Consider the following 19,756-nt stretch of genomic DNA (forward strand, 5'->3'; position numbering starts at 1 on the left):
ACATATCAGCACCCTACTTTACAGATGAGAAAAATAATGCTCAGAGGTGCAAAGTCACTTGCCCAAGATCCCATGGCTGGGAAGTGGCCCAGAAAGGCGTCACCCAGGGCCCTGAGCCTTCCCTGGTTCTTCTGCCCAAATCCAATCCATCCTACCCCACTCTGAGTCAAGAGGGGGAAAAGTTCAAAGAAACAAGAAAGAGCCCAGAGCAGGTTTATTTTTCCTTCGATAAATTTTGTACAGAATATATTACAGTCAGGAGTTCTCAGCTTTCACCAAAAGACCAAAAGTTATTCAACAGTTATGCCCAATGGTTCTGATGGTGGAAGGGAAACTTCTAGAAAGCTTCCTGTGTTGAGAGAGGATAATCGTTTAAAGTTGTGGGGGTCTGCCCATCAGAGGGGAATACTGGGGTCCAGTGCAGGAGGAAAGGAGCGTGGGGGCAACAGGGTGGCCTGGGCTTGGGCGGGCTGGGGCAACCGCCCTACCGGAAGCAGCGCCCAGGCCGGCTGGCCAGGACCTGCAAAGGGGACAACAGAGCCAGGACCACAGGGTTCCTCCGGGTCCTGGCTGGCAGGGCCAGCTGGCGTCTCAGCCCCGCCGCAGGGCCTGCAGCTGGTGGGCCACCTTCTCCAGCTCCGCCTCTATGGCCGACAGGCTCTCCAGTTCCTGGTCCTAGGAAAGAACACCAGGGTCATAAAGGGACTGGCCCAGGGAGCCTGGGCCAGCATCGTGGATTGTGCAGCCAGACTAGCTGTGTGGCCTTGGACGCGTCGCTTTGCCTCCCTGAGCCTCAGGGGCCTCTGCGTGCCATGGGGACAGTGACGCTGCCCTGCTGGACTATGGTGCACGAGAATGTGGGGGGAACGGGGGCCCTGACTGCACACTGCCCCTGGTGGCCTCTTCTCCAGGCCCGCTGCCTCCTGCATGGCTCCAGGCAGGTACCATGTTTCCCTGCAAATAAGACCTACCCGGACCATCAGCTCTAATGTGTCTTTGGAGCAAAAATTAACATAAAACCCGGTCTTACATAAGATCCGGTCTTATAGTAAAATAAAACCGAGTCTTACGTTAATTTTTGCTCCAAAAGACGCATTAGAGCCGATGGTCCGCCTGGGTCTTATTTTCGGGGAAACACAATATGTGGAAAACAAGGCCTCTGGTACCCTTCAGAGTTCCTCAGTACCCCTCCCCAGGCCTAGACTAACATGGCTCCCAGGTGAGGCCAGGCCTCTCTACTGGGCAGCATGAGCCTGTAACGCAGGCCTGAGGCTGTGAGAGCTGCCCCGCATCTACCTGCCGATGTATGTCTGGGCCTCAACCCTCGGCCCCAGAGGGCGGGTGGGGGGTGAGCTCTGGTTGATAGGGTGGTCGGGGCATATTCTGTGAGCCGTGTTCTGTGCTCTAGCCTTGGGAAGCTTCCAGCCCCGGAGCTGGGACTGCTGCCCACAAGAGTATGCCTTTAGACCCAGGACACGAGTCGGGGAAGGCCACTTCCTGGCCTTGACCTGGAAGGGGTGGTCTTCCCGGGGTCCCTGCTGGATGCCAGGCTGCAGAAGGCACCCCCACCCCTAGAACAGCACTGAGCTACAGCTGGGGCTCAGTTCAAGCAGATGGACAGTGGTTGCCATGGAAGTAGGGACCCCAGAGCCTTCTGTGTTGGAGTACCCCTCGGGCATGAGCTCTGTGACGCTGGGGCTGTTTTCTGAGACCCTTGGGCTGGGTGGAGGAGGCCCACACGGCCCTATGGCCCCCATTTCTCCACCCTGCCGTCCGGGGCTCCCTCTGCTTGTGGAGAAGGGAAGCTGGCAGGCGTCTCAGGGCACCTCACTCTACAGCTGCTGTGGGTGCGGAAGGGGGTGATCAAAAGTGCCCAGCCTTGCTCTGGGTCCAAAAGCTAGGGGTGGGGAATGCGTTGCTGTTTCCTGTAGGACATAGGCACATGACCGCTTCTAGCTCCAGCTGCCAAGAAAGAGCTGTCTCCCTCTCAGGCTGCCCAGACCCTGGTCCCAGACCCACAGAGCAGGTTGGGGATCTGACGAAGGGGCCACATCCTCTTCTGGGTGGGCAGAGAAGAGCACTGGAGCCAGGGCCTCAGACAGGTCCCAGCGCCCCGCACGGCCCCAATTCCCAACTGGGCACAGAGGCTTGAACCACAGACCCCCCAAGACCTCCTCCAGCTCTAAGGTGGTGTTGCCAGCCTGCCAGGGACCCCAGCTCCCATGCCATCCCCTCCTAGGGGGCTGCGTCAGTGCATCCCATTGAGCTTCCCAAGAGGCCCTGGGCATGGCCAGGTTTTCCAATCTTGCATGTGTTCTGATCATGATAATGAGGTGAGCAGAACGGATTCCTTACCCCCATTTCAGAAATGGGGAAGTGCTGAGGCTCAGAGAAGGAGAATCACCTGCCCAAGGTCACACAGCTAGGAGGAGGCAGAACCCAGGTTTTGTGGCACCCACCTGCTTTCCCCTCCCATTCATGACCAGGCCCGCAGGTCCAGCTGGCCCTGCTCCCACCCTCTTAGAGTTGGGAGGCAGGGCCTGAACCTGGGAGAGGAGGGTGTGCCTGGGCTGCCTGGGGTCCAGGAGAGGACCTGGCTGGACCAAATGCAGGGTCTCCCTAGGATGCCAGCTGTCCCTTAGTGTCCTCTCCTCTCATGCCCTCCCAGCTCTTGGGCCAATGGTACCCTGGGTTTGGGTCCCCCAGGCAGTAGACAGTCCTCTTCAGGCCAGTCCCTGCCAAGTCCTTTAGTTTCCAAGCTCTCCATCCAAAGCTCCAAGCTGCACCCATCACTCCCTTGTCCTGCTCCCAAACCTGGAGGGGCTCCCTGTTGCCTTCAGGATGGAGTCTCCACCCAGCACCTCGGGGGATTGGCTCAGCTTACCACCTCTCTTGCTTCCATGCACTGATCTGAACACTTCCTGTCTCCTGTCTGCCTGCCCTCCAGCTTTACTGGGTGCCCTCCTTGAGCTGGGGTTCACTCCCTTCCCTGCCTGATATGCCCTTTCTCCTACCCCTTCCCAGCTCTGCCCCAAGCCCAGGCGTTTGGGGAGCGTCCAAGAGCCCCCTGTCTGAGTGTCTCTCCAGTCCCAGGCTCCAAGGGGACTGTGTCCTCCCAGTGGGGCAGGGGCCACACATCTGGGTGCAGCTGCCCCTCCTCCCCCAGCTGGGCCAACACCCCTGGGGCTGGCTCCCACTCCATACCAACCTCAGGTCTGCGGTTGGCGCTGCCCTCCTCCTCTTTCTTCTCCTCTGGGTAGCCACGCGCCTGGAGGGGCAGGCCTGCCTCAACACTGTCCTCGCGGGAGGACGGCCTCCAGCCTCGTCGCAGCTGCATCCCTGGGCCCCTGAAGCCGTAGCCCTGAGCCCGGAAGGAGAGCTTCATGGAGCGGTCAGGGTCGTCCTCCTCGTCCTCCCTGTCCAGCCGCTTCTCGGCCGTCAGCTCGTTGGCCAGCTGGTCCATCTTGCTCCATCGCTTGGCATCTTCCCACTCCTCGGAGAGTCGCTCCTCCTCCTCCTGCTCCAGCGGCCCGCTCTTCCCGCCCCGGAAGAGGCCTTGAGGGGCCTCTGCCATCTCCTCCTCCTCCTGCCGGGACCACTCCCGCTCCCCCTTCCCCTTGGGGGGCTGAGCTTCCTCAGCCCCAGTCTTCCCGGCTCCATCCACAGCCATAGCCTCGGACCAACCTGGAGCAGGTGGTGGACAAGAGCAGATGAGGGAGGGATTGCCGCCCTCCCCGCCCCGGCCACTCCCCAGGGACCTCTGTGTTGGACCACAGACCCTGTGCTCTAGGTGCAGCTCAGCTTCTCCACGATGAGTTCTGCTTGGAAAAAGCCATCTCGACACCATGCTTTGCAAGACCCCCTCAAAGCTCAGAGGGGTGGGTTGGCTGGAGCCTACCTCTTCCTTTAGCTCTCTCACCTCAGAATCCCCTGATTCAGGGGTCACCTAGCTAGGCAGGGAGGAAAGACCCTGAAAAGGCCCTCAGGAGGAGCCAGGGTCCCTTCTAAACCCTGGTTGAAGCTGACAATTGTCCCCAACAAGCCTGTTCCCACTTGTCATGCTGTCCCTCAATTCCCAAAGCCTACCCACCTACCCTACAAAGCCCCTCTAGCTTCCTGGATTGAGGAGGGGAGGGTCTATGTGGAACAGTGGAGAAGCATAGTTTTGGAGTCAGACAAACCTGGGTTGGAATATTAGCTTTTACTGTAATTTAGCTATGTGACCTTGGGCAAATTACCTAACCTCTCTGAGCCTTAGTTTCCCATCTGAAAATGGAGGTAATACTTACAATCCTCCAGGTTGTTGCGAAAGTGAAATGAGATTATGGGTGAGGTTCCCCTCTCTTCTGTGCCCCTCTCCCACATATTTGTTGAGGTCTCAGACATTATGTACTCTTACCGCTCTGGGTCTCCTTGTAGCCGCGGCTTGGGTGGGGGTTAAGGACTGCGGTGGGGCCATCTTCCTCAGGGACGGCCTTCTCTCCAGCCTCTGCGGCCTCCTCGTCCTCTTCTCTCCTGGCCTGCTGCCCTTGCTCTGCACCCAGGCTCTTCTCTTTGTCCACCAGATCCTGGGAGGGGCCCTCGCTGTCCCCCTCGACCTGTGGGCCTGGGTGTCTCTGGCTGGGGAGGCTGGCGGGGGGGTGAGTGTTGGCAGCTGCCTCCTCCCCTGGGGCCGGGTTGTCCTCCTCCACCTCGGACCCCTGCCCGGGCTCTGGGGAGACCTGGGGCCTGGCTCCATCCGTATCTTCGGCATTCGTCTCCATCTCGTTAGCATCCCCTCTTTTCTCTGCAGCATCTTTGAAGGGCATCTCTTCTGTCCCCTCTACAGAAACAACAGAGCCAAGTCAGGCCCTGAGGACCAGGCTGCACGCGGAGTCTCCCCAGAGCCCAATTTCAGATCTCAGTCCTTTTCTCTCTTCACTTCCCGCAAGCCCAACCTAAGACACCCATGGAGAATTAGGGTTACCCTCTCCATGTCTGGGTTTGACCTGAGCACAACTGGATTGTGTTTCTTTGTAATTCTACCTCTTAAAGAAGGATGTGATTTAAAAAGAAAAAAAAAATGACCCAAGAAGATTGAGCTCTGAATTGAAAATTAGGACATCAGCTGAATTGCTGTGTGATCTTGGGCAAGTCCCTTAACCTCTCTGTGTAAGAGGCCCCATTAACTGTGACTCCATTCTCCCTTCCACATGGGGCTTCTCTGTCTTGAGTGTCCTGTGACGATGCTCAATTCCTCAATATTTGTAGGGTTTCATTAAAAGGTATTTTCTTGCGGCTGTAAAAGACCTTCCCGTCCCTAGAATGGCTACTGTAGAACAAAGCACTACCTACAACATCCCACCATTTGACTCCAGGACTGCAGGTGAAAGTGCTCCCATCCCATTTACAGAAACTCAAACTGATCCCCACAAAGGTAAGGAGACACATCCGTGCTCACGTCCTCTGTAGGGCTGAGCCTTGAACCCAGGCTTCCAAAGACCAAGTGCAGGGTGCTCTTTGGGCTGACACGTGGCTGCTTCCCTCATCGAAGCGCATGCGCGCACACACACACACACACACACACACACACACACGCTGTTCCCCCTCCCGCAGCCCATGGCAGACATCCACAGTTATCCACACACTTTCTCATGGCACCAGCGTGTGGGATTCCACGCCACGCCCCGAGGAGCCACTAGGGTGACAGTCCCGGCCAATATGAGGTACTTGGGCAGGCTTCCCTCTCAGCCCCAGATGGAAGACATTGAGATCCCAGCCCTGGAGTGTCGGCCTCTGTGGGGAGCAGATGGGACAGTGAGACAGACCTAGCTTCACGTCTCCTATTATGCCTTGGATAAGGTACTTCCCTTCTCTGAGCCTCAGTTTCCCCCATGTGTAAATGGAAGGAAATAATAGCGACCTTAGAGGGCGTAAAGGTGGGGCCTCCTGCCTCCTAGGAATCCTAAGTGCTGTTATTATCTCCTCCCTCCCCGGTCTCTGGCCAGACTGGCCAGCACTGACCCTTTAGCTCGGCCTGGCTGTTGTGCTTCTCAAGAACCTCTGAGAGTTCATCTTCAAAACTGCTGTGTTTCTTCTGCTCATGGGCCCTCTCTTTGGCACCTGGGATGAGAGACGGAGAGAAAAGCCCGTTTTGGTCTGAGCCGGCCTGTGTCTGTGAGAGGGAACCCCTGCAGCTCCTTATCTGTACACTGGGCACATCCCGTTCCCGCCCTTCCCAATGACAGACTGAGGGGGTGAGAACTCGGAGATGGGGGAGGCGTGGTTGCTCCTGCCCCCTCCCAGCTGGGGTCCATCAGGCAGCCATACCCCGTCTGCAGACTCAGTGCCTCACCAAGGAAAGGAGAAGAAGCCTTGCCTGACTGCCTCACAGAGCAACAAAGGCTCAGAGGTTGCTGACGGTCCCAGAGGCAGAGGCACAGAAGGGGCCCCTCAGAACCTGGCTGGTAGCTAAGGGAAGAAACAGTGACTGCTTGTCCCCTCATGGGGGATCTTGATTCAGGCAACCCCTGTTCCCCCTGGCCATAAATCCAGGCCCTTGGGAGAAAGCCAAGCTCATGCCTGAGTCCACGCCCAGGGTTGGCACCTGCTGCCATGATGCAGAGACCCCTCTCCCTGCGGAGGGGAGCAGCCTGAGGCTGCTGCTGCCTCCTCTGACTGTCCCCACCCGTGCCTGGTTCCTGATGACGGCCTCTTGCCCAGGCCAACTTGCGGCTGGTGATGATGTTTTTCCATCATAATGAGTCTGTGGAATGGCCAGAGGAGCCCGACACAGTGGCTGTGTGCCAGGGAGTATGCCCAGAGGAAAAATATCCTCCCTGCCACCTAGTCTTAAAAGTGCCCTCACTGCAGTGGCTGAACTCCTGAGACCACAGTGCATTAGGAGAGCTGCAGCTCATCTTGGCGTGTCCCTAACTCACTGTGTGACCTTGGGCAAGACACTCAACCTCTCTGGGCCTTGATCGCTTTAACAATATCAATGGCACATTGGACCAGGTGGTGTGGAGGACCCCACCTTTCCACTCTGTAGTTGAAAGGCACTAACTGAGCATCAGAGAGAAACAGGACCTGCTCGACCTTCCACCCTTATTTCCTGACTGTCAATCACTGGAATTTATCCCGATTCATGTGCAGTGCCTGGAAATACCTTGGAGAGCAAGGTCTTGGAGCTCTTTCAGCAAATTCTGATGTCGCAGGATTGAGAGGATCCGTTCATCTGTGGTGAAGGAGAGTGATTATGGTTCATGTCCAGAGAACAGAAGAGAAAGATTGCCATCCATATTTTCAGCTGAGCACAAGGACTTTATTCTGGAAACTCAAAGCCTGGGTGGCAGCTGTGAGATTGGGTCTTGAGATTAACACTTTTGAAATGACCTCCTTTCCAAGGTGTGAATCAGTTTTCTACTACATCAGAAAGGTCAGCCACTGTCCCAGCACCCAGACCGTGGCGGAGATGGCAGCCCTCAGGTGAGGTAGGAGTGTCTCCAAACACAAACATGCCTTTGCTCGTGCTGTCGGCTCCACCTAGAGTCCCCTTTCATCCTTTTTCTCCCTGTGGGTTTCCAACTTTTCTCTTAACACCCAACCCCAATGCCAATGTTGGCTCCACCCAACAGCTGGTCAACGTTGACTGCCTGCTTGGCAAAGCTTTTTCCTTCTCCTGCCCACGCACAATGCTCCTACATTCATCCATATCTATAGGGTATCCACCAGGTGCCAGCAGCTGTTCCTGGCATGGGGGATATAGCACACAAAATCCTTGTCATAGGGAACTCACATTCTGGTGGCTTACTGTTCCAGCCCCAGTTTCATTCTGCCCCAAATCCCAGCCAATTGTGTTCATATTTGTTCCCTCTGCTAGTCTGTAAGCTCCAAGCGCATACGGCCGGTGACCTTCATCTCCCTGTGCCCCTCAGACTGCAGCACAGGCATGGGCGCAGCAGGCACTTGGTCCGTGGCCATTGGATTAAACTGTTCAATTCCATCAAACCCATGTCCTAAAGGCTCAGCCCAGCAGGCGGCAGCCCCTCACCCCCAGCCCCTCACCCCCAGCCCCTCACCCCCCAGCCCCTCACCCCCAGCCCCTCACCCGCCAGCCCCTCACCCCCAGCCCCTCACCCCCAGCCCCTCACCCCCAGCCCCTCACCCCCAGCCCCTCACCCCCCAGCCCCTCACCCCCAGCCCCTCACCCCCAGCCCCTCACCCGCCAGCCCCTCACCGCCAGCCCCTCACCCCCAGCCCCTCACCCGCCAGCCCCTCACCCCCAGCCCCTCACCCCCCAGCCCCTCACCCCCAGCCCCTCACCCCCAGCCCCTCACCCCCCAGCCCCTCACCCCCAGCCCCTCACCCCCAGCCCCTCACCCCCAGCCTGGCCCGTACCTCCTCGGAGTGTCTCCACACACTCCTGGCTCACAGGCATGGGGCTGGGCTTGGACAGTGTGTCAGAAATGACCTCAACGATGCACTTCATCACCTGGGAAGAAAGTAGGGCAGGTTGGGGCCGGCTTGGGCATGGGACTCAGGCCCTGGAGGCTCCAGCGCAAATTTCTAATGAGAACATAAGGGTGTTTGCTTTCTCTTCAGGAGTCCATGGATGCCTGGCTCAGGGGCACAGCTCTGCTTCCTCAGCCAGACGCTAATAGCAATGAGAAGAGAAAAGCCTTATATGGTGCTAATCACGTGCCAGGCGCTCCAATCGCCTGGCTAGCAGGTGCCCGTCTAAGGTGGGGTTGGGTACCACAGAGTATTAGGAGAGCTGCAGCTCATCTCGGCATCATGTTCCTAACTCACTGTGTGACATTGGGCAAGACACTGAACCTCTCTGGGCCTTGATCTCTTTAACAATATCCATGGCAGATTGGACCAGGTGACATGGAGGACCCCACCTTTCCATTCTCTAATTGAAAGAAAATAACTGAGCATCAGAGAGAAATAGACCGTTTCATCCCCAAGTGATTCTCTATAGATGGGGAAGGTGCTCTCGGCCATCAGACACAGGTCTTGCAAAAGTACTTTAGTCTTGCAGATGCCTCAAAGGTTAGCCGTCTCCAGGAAGCCTTTCTGGACTTCCCAGAGGAGAACAAAGACCTTCCCTGGCTCTACCCTGTCTGGAAACCGGACTTGGATCCGTCTTTTAACATCCCCGGTGTTGTCACATGTAGGAAGTGAAAGCCTCACGGTCTGGCTCCATATTCACTCGGGATCAATCCCCTGGCTGGATATGGGGACACATCAGCTACATCTGGGTGTCCATTCCAGGCCAACAGCAGCCATATCCTGAAAGTCCTGTCCACTGCCCAGCAAGGTGCTGTGGATAACCAGGCACCTGATAAATAGATATTTGAAGATGGTGCCAATTGTAGTGTGGTATCCTAGCTGTGTTGTCTTGGGTATGTGACTTGACCTCTTTGAGCCTCAGCTTCTTTATTTGTAAAATGGGAGTGAGAAGAACTTCCCAACTCCCCTCCCAGGGCGGTAGGCACAGATGAGAAAACACTCTATAAAACATGAAGTGCCACACACACCCAGGGAGGGATACACAACTCCTAACCTGCTTCAGCTGTCTAGAGCCAGGAGGAGCAGGAGGTGTCAGACATGCATCAGGCAGTACTGGGAGGGAGTGAGGGGGTGGAAGGCTGCCTATGGGATGCCAAGGCAACCTGTCCCAGGATCCAGGATGGCAAACTGGCAAATAAGCTCTACAGTTGTCATAGCATCCTAGGATGGAACATTCAGGTCTTAACCAGCTGTTCTGGTGCCCCTAACCCCCAGGCTATGAGTACTACATGGTAACCACAGCATCTCCCGTAAGGGATCTGGCAAGGAGGGCCCTGGGGCCTGTACCTTGTATCTCCATGCAACCCCAGACCTTGCAATGGGAATATGAGAATAACCACCTGTCCATGAGAACGGATTCTGGGAGAGAGGAATTAGATATGGGTCCCAAGAACAATGGGGAGACCAAGATGGGAAGCTCTAGAAATAAGTGCCCATTTACTGAGGACCTACTACGTACTGGGCACGGCACATCTATGATTCCTATTCCTCACAACTCCCCTCAAGGGAAATATTATTAGAGATGGGAAAAGGAGAAGCTCAGAGAAGTTAAGGAATTTCTCCAAGACCACACAGCTACAATGAATGGTAGAGGTTTAAATACAGGCCTGTCTGCAACTATCGAATAGGAAATATAATTGAGTAACTTGAGGTTGAAATTGCTTTGAGGCTTTGGTTTTTAACCAGAGCCTCTCTGGAATGGAAGAAAACAGCTCCTGGAAAGGTGGGGAGTAGAACTTTCTCTGAGTCTCCAATGGAGTTATCTGTGAGCACCAGAGACTAGAAACACAGCCTCACCACAGACATGAATAAATTTCAAGTATACACCCAACATGGAGTGTCTCTTGCTGGCTAAGAACCCCTCCACTTGTTTCTCCTAAGTCCCTTTTCTGGGTGACATCCACCCTCACTGCTAACTGGCCGGGACCCTGGGTGCAGAGGCCATGACCAAGAATATTTTCCTTGTGGCCCTTTGGGACAGCTGGGGCTTGAGTGCCTGTGGGGTGGGGGTGGAGTATTACTGGCAGATCCATGGGGGGAGGGGAATAGCAGCAAAGGGGGAGGCCAGAGCCAGGCAGGTGAAGACCATCCCCAAAGGTCTGTGGACAACTACGACCACAGAGAAGCCACGGCCAGCAGCCCGCAGTGGGCATGCCAGATTCAGAATATTCAAGACGGTGGGCCAAGGTGCCAGCAAGCAAGACACAGGCCCCATTGGGCTGCAGACTCAGCTCAGAGGAAGCTGGGGAAGTCCCCCCAGCAGGACAGCAGGGCAATCAAGCAATCTTTGATATCTTCTTTTGCAAGCTGTCCCCAGGCTCAGCAGCCGCAGTGCTGGCTCTTGGCTTTATGCCAAACTCACTCCTGCAGCTGCCCAAGAACAGGACAGGAGGCATCCACTGGGGCTTCCTACCCCCCATCCCGGGGCATCCCCGCGCCCCTCCTTACCTCGGTGTCCCCTTTATTCATAGGGCTGTTCACAGGGAGGGCAGTGACTGGGAAGAAAAAGAGAGAGACCTGGGGTCACTTCTCTGCTCTCAGGGGAGAGCTCAGTCCTTCCCGACCAGGTTCACCGGGGGCCTATTCACACCTCTGTGCTCCCCCTCAAAACTGCCCCCACCCAAATTAGATGCCAGGGCTGATTTTGTTTCTATTCCCCGACTGCTGCTCCCAAGGGGTGTCTCCCAGAGGCTGCACTGAAAGCCTTAAACCTCCCCTTTGGGAAAGTGTCTGCTCTGGAGGGGCTGTGGGAGCTGAAGGCAAGTGTTGTGAAAACAAGGCCAAGGGCTGAATAGGATTGGGTTTGGGGAGAATGCAGGGAGAGATCCCAGAGGTGAGGAAAAAGGAAAAAGAGATGGAGGAGAATTGTGAGAGGTGAAACTGAGAGGCAGAAGTCAAGAGTAGAAAGACACGGAGAGCGGGAGGCTGGAAAAGGGAGAGGTGAGAGGGGGAGCCAGCAGCGGCCCTCCCATCTCCCCCAATGACCTTGGCCAGCCACGGCAAGGAGCCGGCGCTGGCCCTCATGCAGCTCAGACGCCGAACCCAGACATGAGGTGCAGGGACCAAGGGGCCCTGCCTCGCGGGGTTGGGAGTCGTGCCCCATGAGTCCGGTCTGCAGGTGCTGGGCGGAGGACGTTTTGTGGGGCCAGGAAGAAGGAGGAGGCGCTGTCCGCGGTGCTGAAAACTCGCCGTGCTGGAGGGGAGGTGTGGAGGGGCGCGCGGCGCTGTGTGGAGCCTGGACCTCAGCGCGGGCGGGACAAGAGCAGGCAGGGATGGGCAGTGGGACCCAGGGCCCTGTCCCCCGAGACTCCGCGCTCGCTCACCTTGCCCGGCGCAGAGCAGAAGCGCCAGGACAGCGGCGGAGCGCATGGCGAACCCGGGGCGCCGAGCAGCTGGCGGTCTGGGGCTGGGCACGGCGGGCACCCGAGCGAGGAGTGGCTGGACCGGCGGGGCAAGGCGGGTTACCGCGGCGTTTGTGCAGGGATGGGGGTCGCAGCGTCCCTGTGTACGTCCGTCTGTCGGTCCGCCCACCAGCCGCGCTGCGCTGAGTTCGGATACTTCAGCAGCAGCTGTAGCCGCGCTCGCGCGCGCCTGGCTTATATACCGCCCCCAACCCCGGAAATGACGTCATCGGGCCGCCCCTGGCCCTTTTCCCCAGCCCGCTGGGGGTCCCGCCGCACTTCGCTCCATCGGCAGCCTTACCTCTCTTGCTTCTGGTCCGGGCAGCTCGCACCTAGTGGGTCACGTTATGAGGCGGGTATGTGGCTTCCAGGAGGTGCCACGGGAGGCTCGGCTGCTCCTCCACCCCTCGACGGCTCCACCGACTTGCTGTGTGTCGGGTGGTCAAGTCACTCCCGGTCTCTGGGCCTTGTGTTTCTCCAGTGTACCTGAGGTCCCTGCCAATCCTAGCGCACCATTCCGTGCTCTCTGTGCTCTGGGCGCTAACCCCTGATCTCACAGGCTGCTGGTGTGCTCACCATTCAGGGCTCCCTCAAATATCTAGGAGACCCTAGAGAGGCCTCCTGACCCTGTCTGAGTAAAGCCTCTCTAATCCGGTTTTCTGTCTTCACAATTTGTAATTGTATCGTATATGTATTTATTTATTTGAATCATGTTTAGTCTCCATTGCTTTCACAGTGCTGAGCACGGCACCTGGCAGAGAGTTGAACGCAGTTAATAGATAACTGTTGAATACACTGATTGGATGTTTAACCCATGGATAAGTGAATCGTGGACTCTGGCCATTGTTGGACAGCTCTCGTGGGGCCAGTGAGGGAGGAGTAGGGGACAGTTCTTGATATCAAACCAAAATAGGAGTCCTTATAACTTTTCATTGGCCCTAGTTCAACCCCTTAGGACCACTTTATTGTGGCTGGTAACTCATCGCGTATTTGAGAACAGTTTTCACCTTTCTGAGTGTTCTCAAAACCTGGGTGTTTTGTGTGAAAGTTTGGTTTCTTGGTTTTGTTTCCCTCTGCCCATGCTCGGCCACATTGCTGCTCTCGACCTGGGGGCCACATCGGAAACCTTTCGCCACCTGACCCTAATGTCATAGTGAACCTGGTATCTGGGCTACTGTTCGTCATAGGCTGGCATCATCCAGAGCCCCTCCTTCCTGGGGACACCCCATCTCCTGCTGCTGTTTCCTACTTCCTGCCCCACACCTGTACCCTCTTCTACCCCTAAAAGAGAACCTGGCAGGAGCTCAGAAGTGAAATGGTCTGTTCATACATTTATTCATTTCTTCAACTATTTGTTAAGCGCCTACTATGTGCTCAGAATGCCTTGGAACATCACTCAGCTGTTCTAGGTGCTGAGGATGCAGCAGCGAACAAAACAGACAGAAGCCCAGTTCTTATGGGTTTTACATTCTAAAGGGTGAAGACAGACAATGAATAAGTAAAGAAGTAAAATGCTCAGTATGAGAGGTAGGAACCAGTGCTATGGGCAAACATGAAGCAGGGAAGGGTTGGGTGTGCTGGGGTGGGTGGGTGTTGTATTTTAAATTATATTTTAAACAGGGTAGATCTGAGGAGGGCTCACCCAGGAGGAAACATTTAGCAAAGACCTGAAGTTGGTGGTGGTGGGGGGGGGTTGCATGTGTCCAGGAGAAGAAGGCTCCAGGTAGAGGGAACGAAAGGCAAGTGCAAATGCCCGGGGAAAGAATGTGCCTGGTATGTTCAAGGAATAGCGAGGAGATAGAGTGGAAAGGCCCTGGTATATATATCTGAACAATAACACATAGTCCATATCGAAAACTTGGAAATGCCCAGAAATGCACCTGTGCTCACTCCACCCAGAGATAAGCGTCGGTCATTTAAAAGTGTACGTTCTATAGTCTTTGTTGAGATGGCCCCCTTCATAAAGGTCAGTCCCCAGTGAAAGACTTCAGTGCAGCGCGGAAGTGGCCTGGGCCCTTCTGCTGTGGGGCCATCCTGAGTGTGCTGCACAGATTTGCCACATGCTTCCTCTGCAGCGTCATCTCATGAAGGTTGACCCGTGTCATCAGAATAGTGGTCCGCCTGGCACAGTTTATTGTGTGCCACAATTTGTCATGCAGAGATAAGTTTCTATTTTGGTGCTCTTATAAAGAACGGTCTCGTACACAGACTTCTGCATTGTCTGCAATGATTTCGCATAATAGAAGGTGAACTCCTGGGTCCAAGAAAATGGACATTTTTAAGACACTTGATACGCATTGCCCAAAAGCCATGAAGAAAGGTGAACCAACATCTATGGTGCGTGGGCTTTTCTCACGGGGTGTTTCAGAGCCATTGCCATCCTCCCAGGAGTGCCATTTCTCCAGGAGCTTTGTCATGAGACCGAGCATAACCAACCAGCAAAAATGTCCCAAACTAGGCTTTGCAAGTGACAGTGCCAGTAACTAGCATTTGCACCATGCTTTATAGCTGTTCAAAACATTCCATCATTAACCCCTTACAGCACCCCTAGGCCTAAATTAGAGAGGAATTTTGAGGCTGCTTTGCAGAGATACAAACTACAGAAAGCCAGGATGCCAACGTGAGCAACCAAGGTACCACATGGCAAGTGAATGGGAAAGTTGGACCTAGAGTTTGTTTTGCCCAAATGCCCCATGTTTTCTGCCATTTCATGACTTCTCACATGCTGTTACCTCCCTGAAACACCTTCCAATTACCATCCCACTCCCTCCCCTATGGCCTGGCAAACTTTCATACCTTTTAGGACCTGAGGTAATTGCTTTCTTGTCTGCCTCCAGAACCGTTATTTGAGCATTTAGCACAGAAGGTTGAAATTATTTGCTTTTTGAGCCTTCTATCTCATGACACTTTGAGCTCCTTGGTGTTTGGTCTGCCTCCTCCCTATCTGGGGACTTCAGTTTCTGGCATAGTGCTGGGCATATGATAGGCATAATGGAAAAAAGAAAGAAGGAAGAAACTCACATCCCTTGATCCCATCTTTGGGCTTTGGGCTGCATCGGTTAGGTAAGGATAAGCTTCTGGAACAGAAGACCCTAAAATACAGTGGAATAAGATGGGTCTGATTTCTCTCTCTCACAACAGCCCTGAAGTGAACAGTCCAGACTCATGGAGTAGCTCCACATGAGAGTTCCATATTTGATATCAAGGCAGCTGCTCCATTGCCACCATTTCTCAATCATCACCTAAGGGGCAAAGGGTAGACACAAGCCAAGCAGCTTCTTTGTAAGGACATGATGGATAACTTCTATGCATCCCTTCCCACAACCCATTGGCCAGAACTTGGGCACAGGGACACACCTAGTTGTAAGGGAGGGTAGGCAGCCACTGGGGGTGGTTCTGATTACTAACGGCAGAGGGGATACTGGAGGACAATGAGCATTCTGTACTACACAACCCATGCGGATGATGACAACCACTAACCCTGGTGGAAGACTTACTAAGAACCAGGCACTGTTTTAAGAGTTTTACATTACAGCCCCATGAGGTAGGTGCCATTATTATACTTGTTTACAGATGGAATTCTACAAGAGAATTAAGCCCAAGTGCCCTGAGGCATTCATCACATGTAATGAGTTACTGTCCTTGCATGCATCTGGAATGGTACTAATTATGCACTATTGTTGGGAGAATTGAGAAAATAGTCACTCAAATAATTTCTGTGTTGTGTGATTTTGACGAGGAACCCTGTGTGATACTGTTGATGGGTACTTTTCAAGGCACCAGGCACTGGGTTTGGCGCTTGTTTCTGTTTGGGTTCCCCAAAAGCAGACCCTAACACAAGGGTTTGGGAGTGCAAAGAGTTCATTTGGAAGTGATTCCAGGAAGCACAATAAGGGAGTAGGAAAGGGAGATGAGGAAAAGAGAAAAGCCAGTGAAGAGTGTGTTGATGGGTGAATCACCACTGAGGGCAGTGGAGACTCGCTGTAGCTGAGACTTGTTGAGAAACTGTAGAACATAACTTCAGAATTGTTCCACTGGGGAAAACAAGCTGGGCTACGTACCTGCTGATTCGTTTCCCTCATTGGGGGTCTGTCCTGGAGGCATGGATTTACCAGCACTCTGGTCTGCTCTGTGAAAGGACCAAGCAAAGCGCCACTTGACAGAGAACACCCTCAGGCACAGAACACTGGAAGCTGTGGGTGTGTAAGGGCACTGTCTACAGGTCACCTTCAAGGTGGCCCAAGGGGACATAGATGGGACATTGACATCTGCTGCAGGGCTTTATACCTGTTAATTCCATTTCATCCTTACAAATAGACTTGTAACTAAGTTATCAACACCTCTGCTTCTCGTATGTAGAAGCCAAAGCTCAGAGAGATGGAGTAACTCTCCCAAGGTCACACAGCTAGGAAATGGTGGCATCTGGGGCCCAGACATCTGTCTTGTGTCACTCCATACTCCCCTTCCCAAGTCCTAAGCCCTCTGTCAGCCTAATGTTTTAACTGGTCACCATCAGCACCCCCCCACCCAAAACTACTACCTTCAGGCTTTTTTAGACTTCTCATTCTTTGAGAACGACAGTTGATATTTTTTCCAACCTTTGATAGATGAAGGATGGAGAAAGGCTATTTTTATTGCCTTAAGTCTATACATGCAATCTCCATCAAAGTCACATTCTTACCTTGTATGTGCAGTTTTGGACAAGTGCTCTAGCCCTCATTTCTTATCAAGTGGCAGCTGCTAAGCTCCTCTTACCTTGACATTCTGCAACTGCCTCTGGTTATAACAAGTACCTCTCATCCAGTGCTAATGGTCAGGTTCTCATTTTTTCTCCACAGAACAGATGTTCTTACTGGGAGTCACTTCTACTGAAACATGAAGGCCTGGGACAGACAGCCAAGATGTGGTTAACTCTCCATTACTTAAGCAATAAGAGGGAATCAGAGAAGAATATGGTCTGCTTTGAAGCTGAGCTTAGCAGCTCATCTTAGAATCATGTTAGAATGCCAAGGGACCAGTAGGTCTCAACCTACTTACTGCCCACTTGTTCCCCCTGACAGGTTCCCAGATCTGCTGCCAAATGTTGATCCATGCACAAAATGTGTTTTGATTATAGCTCAATATATTAGGTTGGTGCAAAAGTAACTGCAGTTTGAAAGGTTAAAAATAATTGCAAAAACAGCAACTGCTTTTGCACCAACCTAATATATAGACTGCCTTGCTTTTGTATGTTAGATAAAGCACTGAGCTGAGTGGGTGGTGGAGATGCAGCATAGCTCACTGAGAGGAGGAGCAGGCAGGGGACAAAGCAAAGCCAGGAGCTCTTTGCGTTGTGAGTCTGTGCAGGGCACTATGAATTAGATTGCTCAGTGTCCATTCCAACCTTCTTCTGATGGGCCGAAGTAGGAAAGCTAAAAACTACATTTCCCAGAAACCCTTGCAACTAAGGCCTGGGATGTGATTTAGGTTCTACCAATCAGAGGAACTTACGTAGAACTGGATTTGGAGTCATGTATGGAGAGAGACAGGATGCAGAGCCACCATGTTGCCAGTGTGGACATGACAGAGGTAGGTGGCTCTGGTGACAGAGGTTGTGGTGTCAGCTTCCTGACTTGACAGGCAGTTTCCTGATCATGGCATGGGGGCAGCAGCTCCCATAGCAGCTCAGTTCTGAGGCGTGGTTTTGCCAGCCGTTTCTGGAAACACACTCTAGTCAACGTCTTCAGTCCTTCCAGTGATTCTGAAAGCCACTTAATATCCTGTTTTCTGAAACTGAACTCCAACTGAAACAAGGAAATAGCCAGTAAGGACAGCGAGTTGTTCTGACAACAAACCAGCAACCCTGGGGTGGAGGATGCAAGTGACTAGGATGCTGCCGGGGGATGTGTTTACAGACCCTTGTCAGTATGTTGAAGGAAAGGGACTGCTCCATGCCAGCCGCCATTTATTCCCCGTCTCAGACGACGCTGCTTCCAATTCAGACAAACCATGCTGGGGTTCATCCTGGGGAGAGAACCCTCCCAGTTAACGGGCAGTCGTCTGAATGAATGGGGTAGAACGATCAGCTCCCAGGTGCATAAGAAATGCAGTGAATCTTGGTATTGCCAAGATTCTAGTCTCACTGCTGAGGGTCAGAGGTGGGAAGGGATTTACCCAAGCACCGGAGGTTGTAAGCGCCAGAATCGCTTGTCCTGCTCCTCAACCAGTGAATGAAAAAAAGAATGAAGAAACGAATGAGGGAGGTATAGGACTGGGGCCAACCTGGGTGGGGAGGGAGAAAGAGAGGAGGCAAATCTGTGCAGTGAGGACATTGAAATGCTTTTTTAAAAATCACTCTTTGGTCAAATTCAGAGCGACAGAAAATGGAACAGTGGTTGCTAGGAGCAGGTGGGAGGTGGGACGGGGAGTTAGGGCTTAACGGGAACAGCGTCTCAGTCTGGGAATACGAAAACGTTCTGGGGATGGATGGTGGTGATGGTCTCCCAACAATGTGAATGTCCTAAACGCCCCTGAACTGGGCACCTAAAAATGGTAAAAATGGAAAATTTTATGTTATGCATATTTTGCCACAATAAAAAAAAAACACCCACTCTGCCCACTACCATGTGGGGATGTTGGGTGCAGGAAGGTGGCTGCCTCTTAGCTTGAAGGGTGGAGAGCAGGGGACAGAACTGGTGTCCTGGTTTCTGTGTGGGCCAGAACCTGTCAATCCAGCCTGCAAACCTGGGAGCACTCCAGGCACTCAGCTGAGAGAACAGAAGCCCAGCTAGAGGTGCCCACCGGGGAGGGGCACCAGAGTCCCTGCCAGAGCTGGTCTCCCAGGGCTCCAGAGCTGGTTCTCACAGATGTGCAGGATCAGGGCCGGCCAGAGCCCCCACTGCTAGCCAGCAGCCAGCCGAGTCTAACTCTATCAGACGTAGTCCGAGGCCTGCCCGTGTCTCGTGGACCTTTCAGGCTCCTGGCTCACCTCCCACTGGTAGGGTCCACCCCTTGGGGCCCAAAGGCTTTTTACAGAAACCCAGAAACCTGTTCTGCTCTCATTCACCAGAAGCTGAGAGTTCAGAGACTTGCTGTCAGCCAGTGCATCTCAGATGTTCATTTAGAAATATCCCAACTTCTTCACCCCTGGTGGGAGAATTCCAAGGAGGGTTTTTTGTATCATTTCCCAACAGCTCCCTGAGGAATGAAGCTCCGTTTCTCACAGCGGTGTCCAGCTTGATAGCAGGCACACACTATTGCTAACACACTCTTTCTTTTTAATTTTTTTTTTTTAAAGATTTTATTGGAGAAGGGGAACAGGACTTTATTGGGGAACAGTGTGTACTTCAGGACTTTTTTCCAAGTCAAGTTGTTGTCCTTTCAATCTTAGTTGTGGAGGGTGCCGTTCAGCTTCAAGTTGTTGTCCTTTCAGTCTTAGTTGTGGAGGGCGCAGCTCAGCTCCAGGTCCCGTTACTAGTTTCAGGGGGCACAGCCTACCATCCCTTGCGGGAGTCGAACCAGCAACCTTGTGGTTGAGAGGACGCGCTCCAACCAACTGAGCCATCCGGGAGCTCAGCGGCAGCTCAGCTCAAGGTGCCTGTTCAATCTTAGTTGCTGGAGGCGGAGCCCACCATACCTTGCGGGACTCGAGGAATTGAACTGGCAACCTTGTGGTTGAGAGCCCACTGGCCCAGGTGGGAATCGAACAGGCAGCCTTCGGAGTTAGGAGCATGGAGCTCCAACTACCTGAGCCACCGGGCCGGCCCCGCTAACACACTCTTTCTTGACTGCCTTTCCTCTCCTCACCCGTCTACCCTCTA

The 19,756-nt window shown here is 53.7% G+C and overlaps 1 protein-coding gene across 1 annotated transcript; it reads right to left on the reverse strand.

The window, feature by feature from the left end:
• Window positions 1–182: 182 nt before the first annotated feature.
• Window positions 183–12,150, reverse strand: CHGA (chromogranin A). Its single transcript, XM_033109619.1, has 8 exons — window positions 11,880–12,150; window positions 11,005–11,051; window positions 8,380–8,473; window positions 7,148–7,216; window positions 6,004–6,102; window positions 4,400–4,822; window positions 3,209–3,684; window positions 183–675 (listed from the first exon to the last, which is right to left on the reverse strand). Exons 1-8 carry the CDS (start codon window positions 11,923–11,925, stop codon window positions 592–594), a joined length of 1,338 nt encoding a protein of 445 aa, XP_032965510.1. The 5' UTR covers window positions 11,926–12,150; the 3' UTR covers window positions 183–591.
• Between the last annotated feature and the right edge of the window lie 7,606 nt (window positions 12,151–19,756).

This window comes from Rhinolophus ferrumequinum, chromosome 6 (assembly GCF_004115265.2).
Source record: "Rhinolophus ferrumequinum isolate MPI-CBG mRhiFer1 chromosome 6, mRhiFer1_v1.p, whole genome shotgun sequence".
Classification (NCBI taxonomy): domain Eukaryota; kingdom Metazoa; phylum Chordata; class Mammalia; order Chiroptera; family Rhinolophidae; genus Rhinolophus; species Rhinolophus ferrumequinum.

Coding starts and splice junctions, on each gene's coding strand:
- CHGA (XM_033109619.1), bottom strand. CDS start 11,925: ATGCGCTCCGCCGCTGTCCTGGCGCTTCTGCTCTGCGCCGGGCAAG. Junction 8,474..11,004: donor TGAATAAAGGGGACACCGAG/GTAAGGAGGGGC, acceptor CTTTCTTCCCAG/GTGATGAAGTGCATCGTTGA. Junction 4,823..6,003: donor CAGCCAGGCCGAGCTAAAGG/GTCAGTGCTGGC, acceptor TTGTTTCTGTAG/AGGGGACAGAAGAGATGCCC.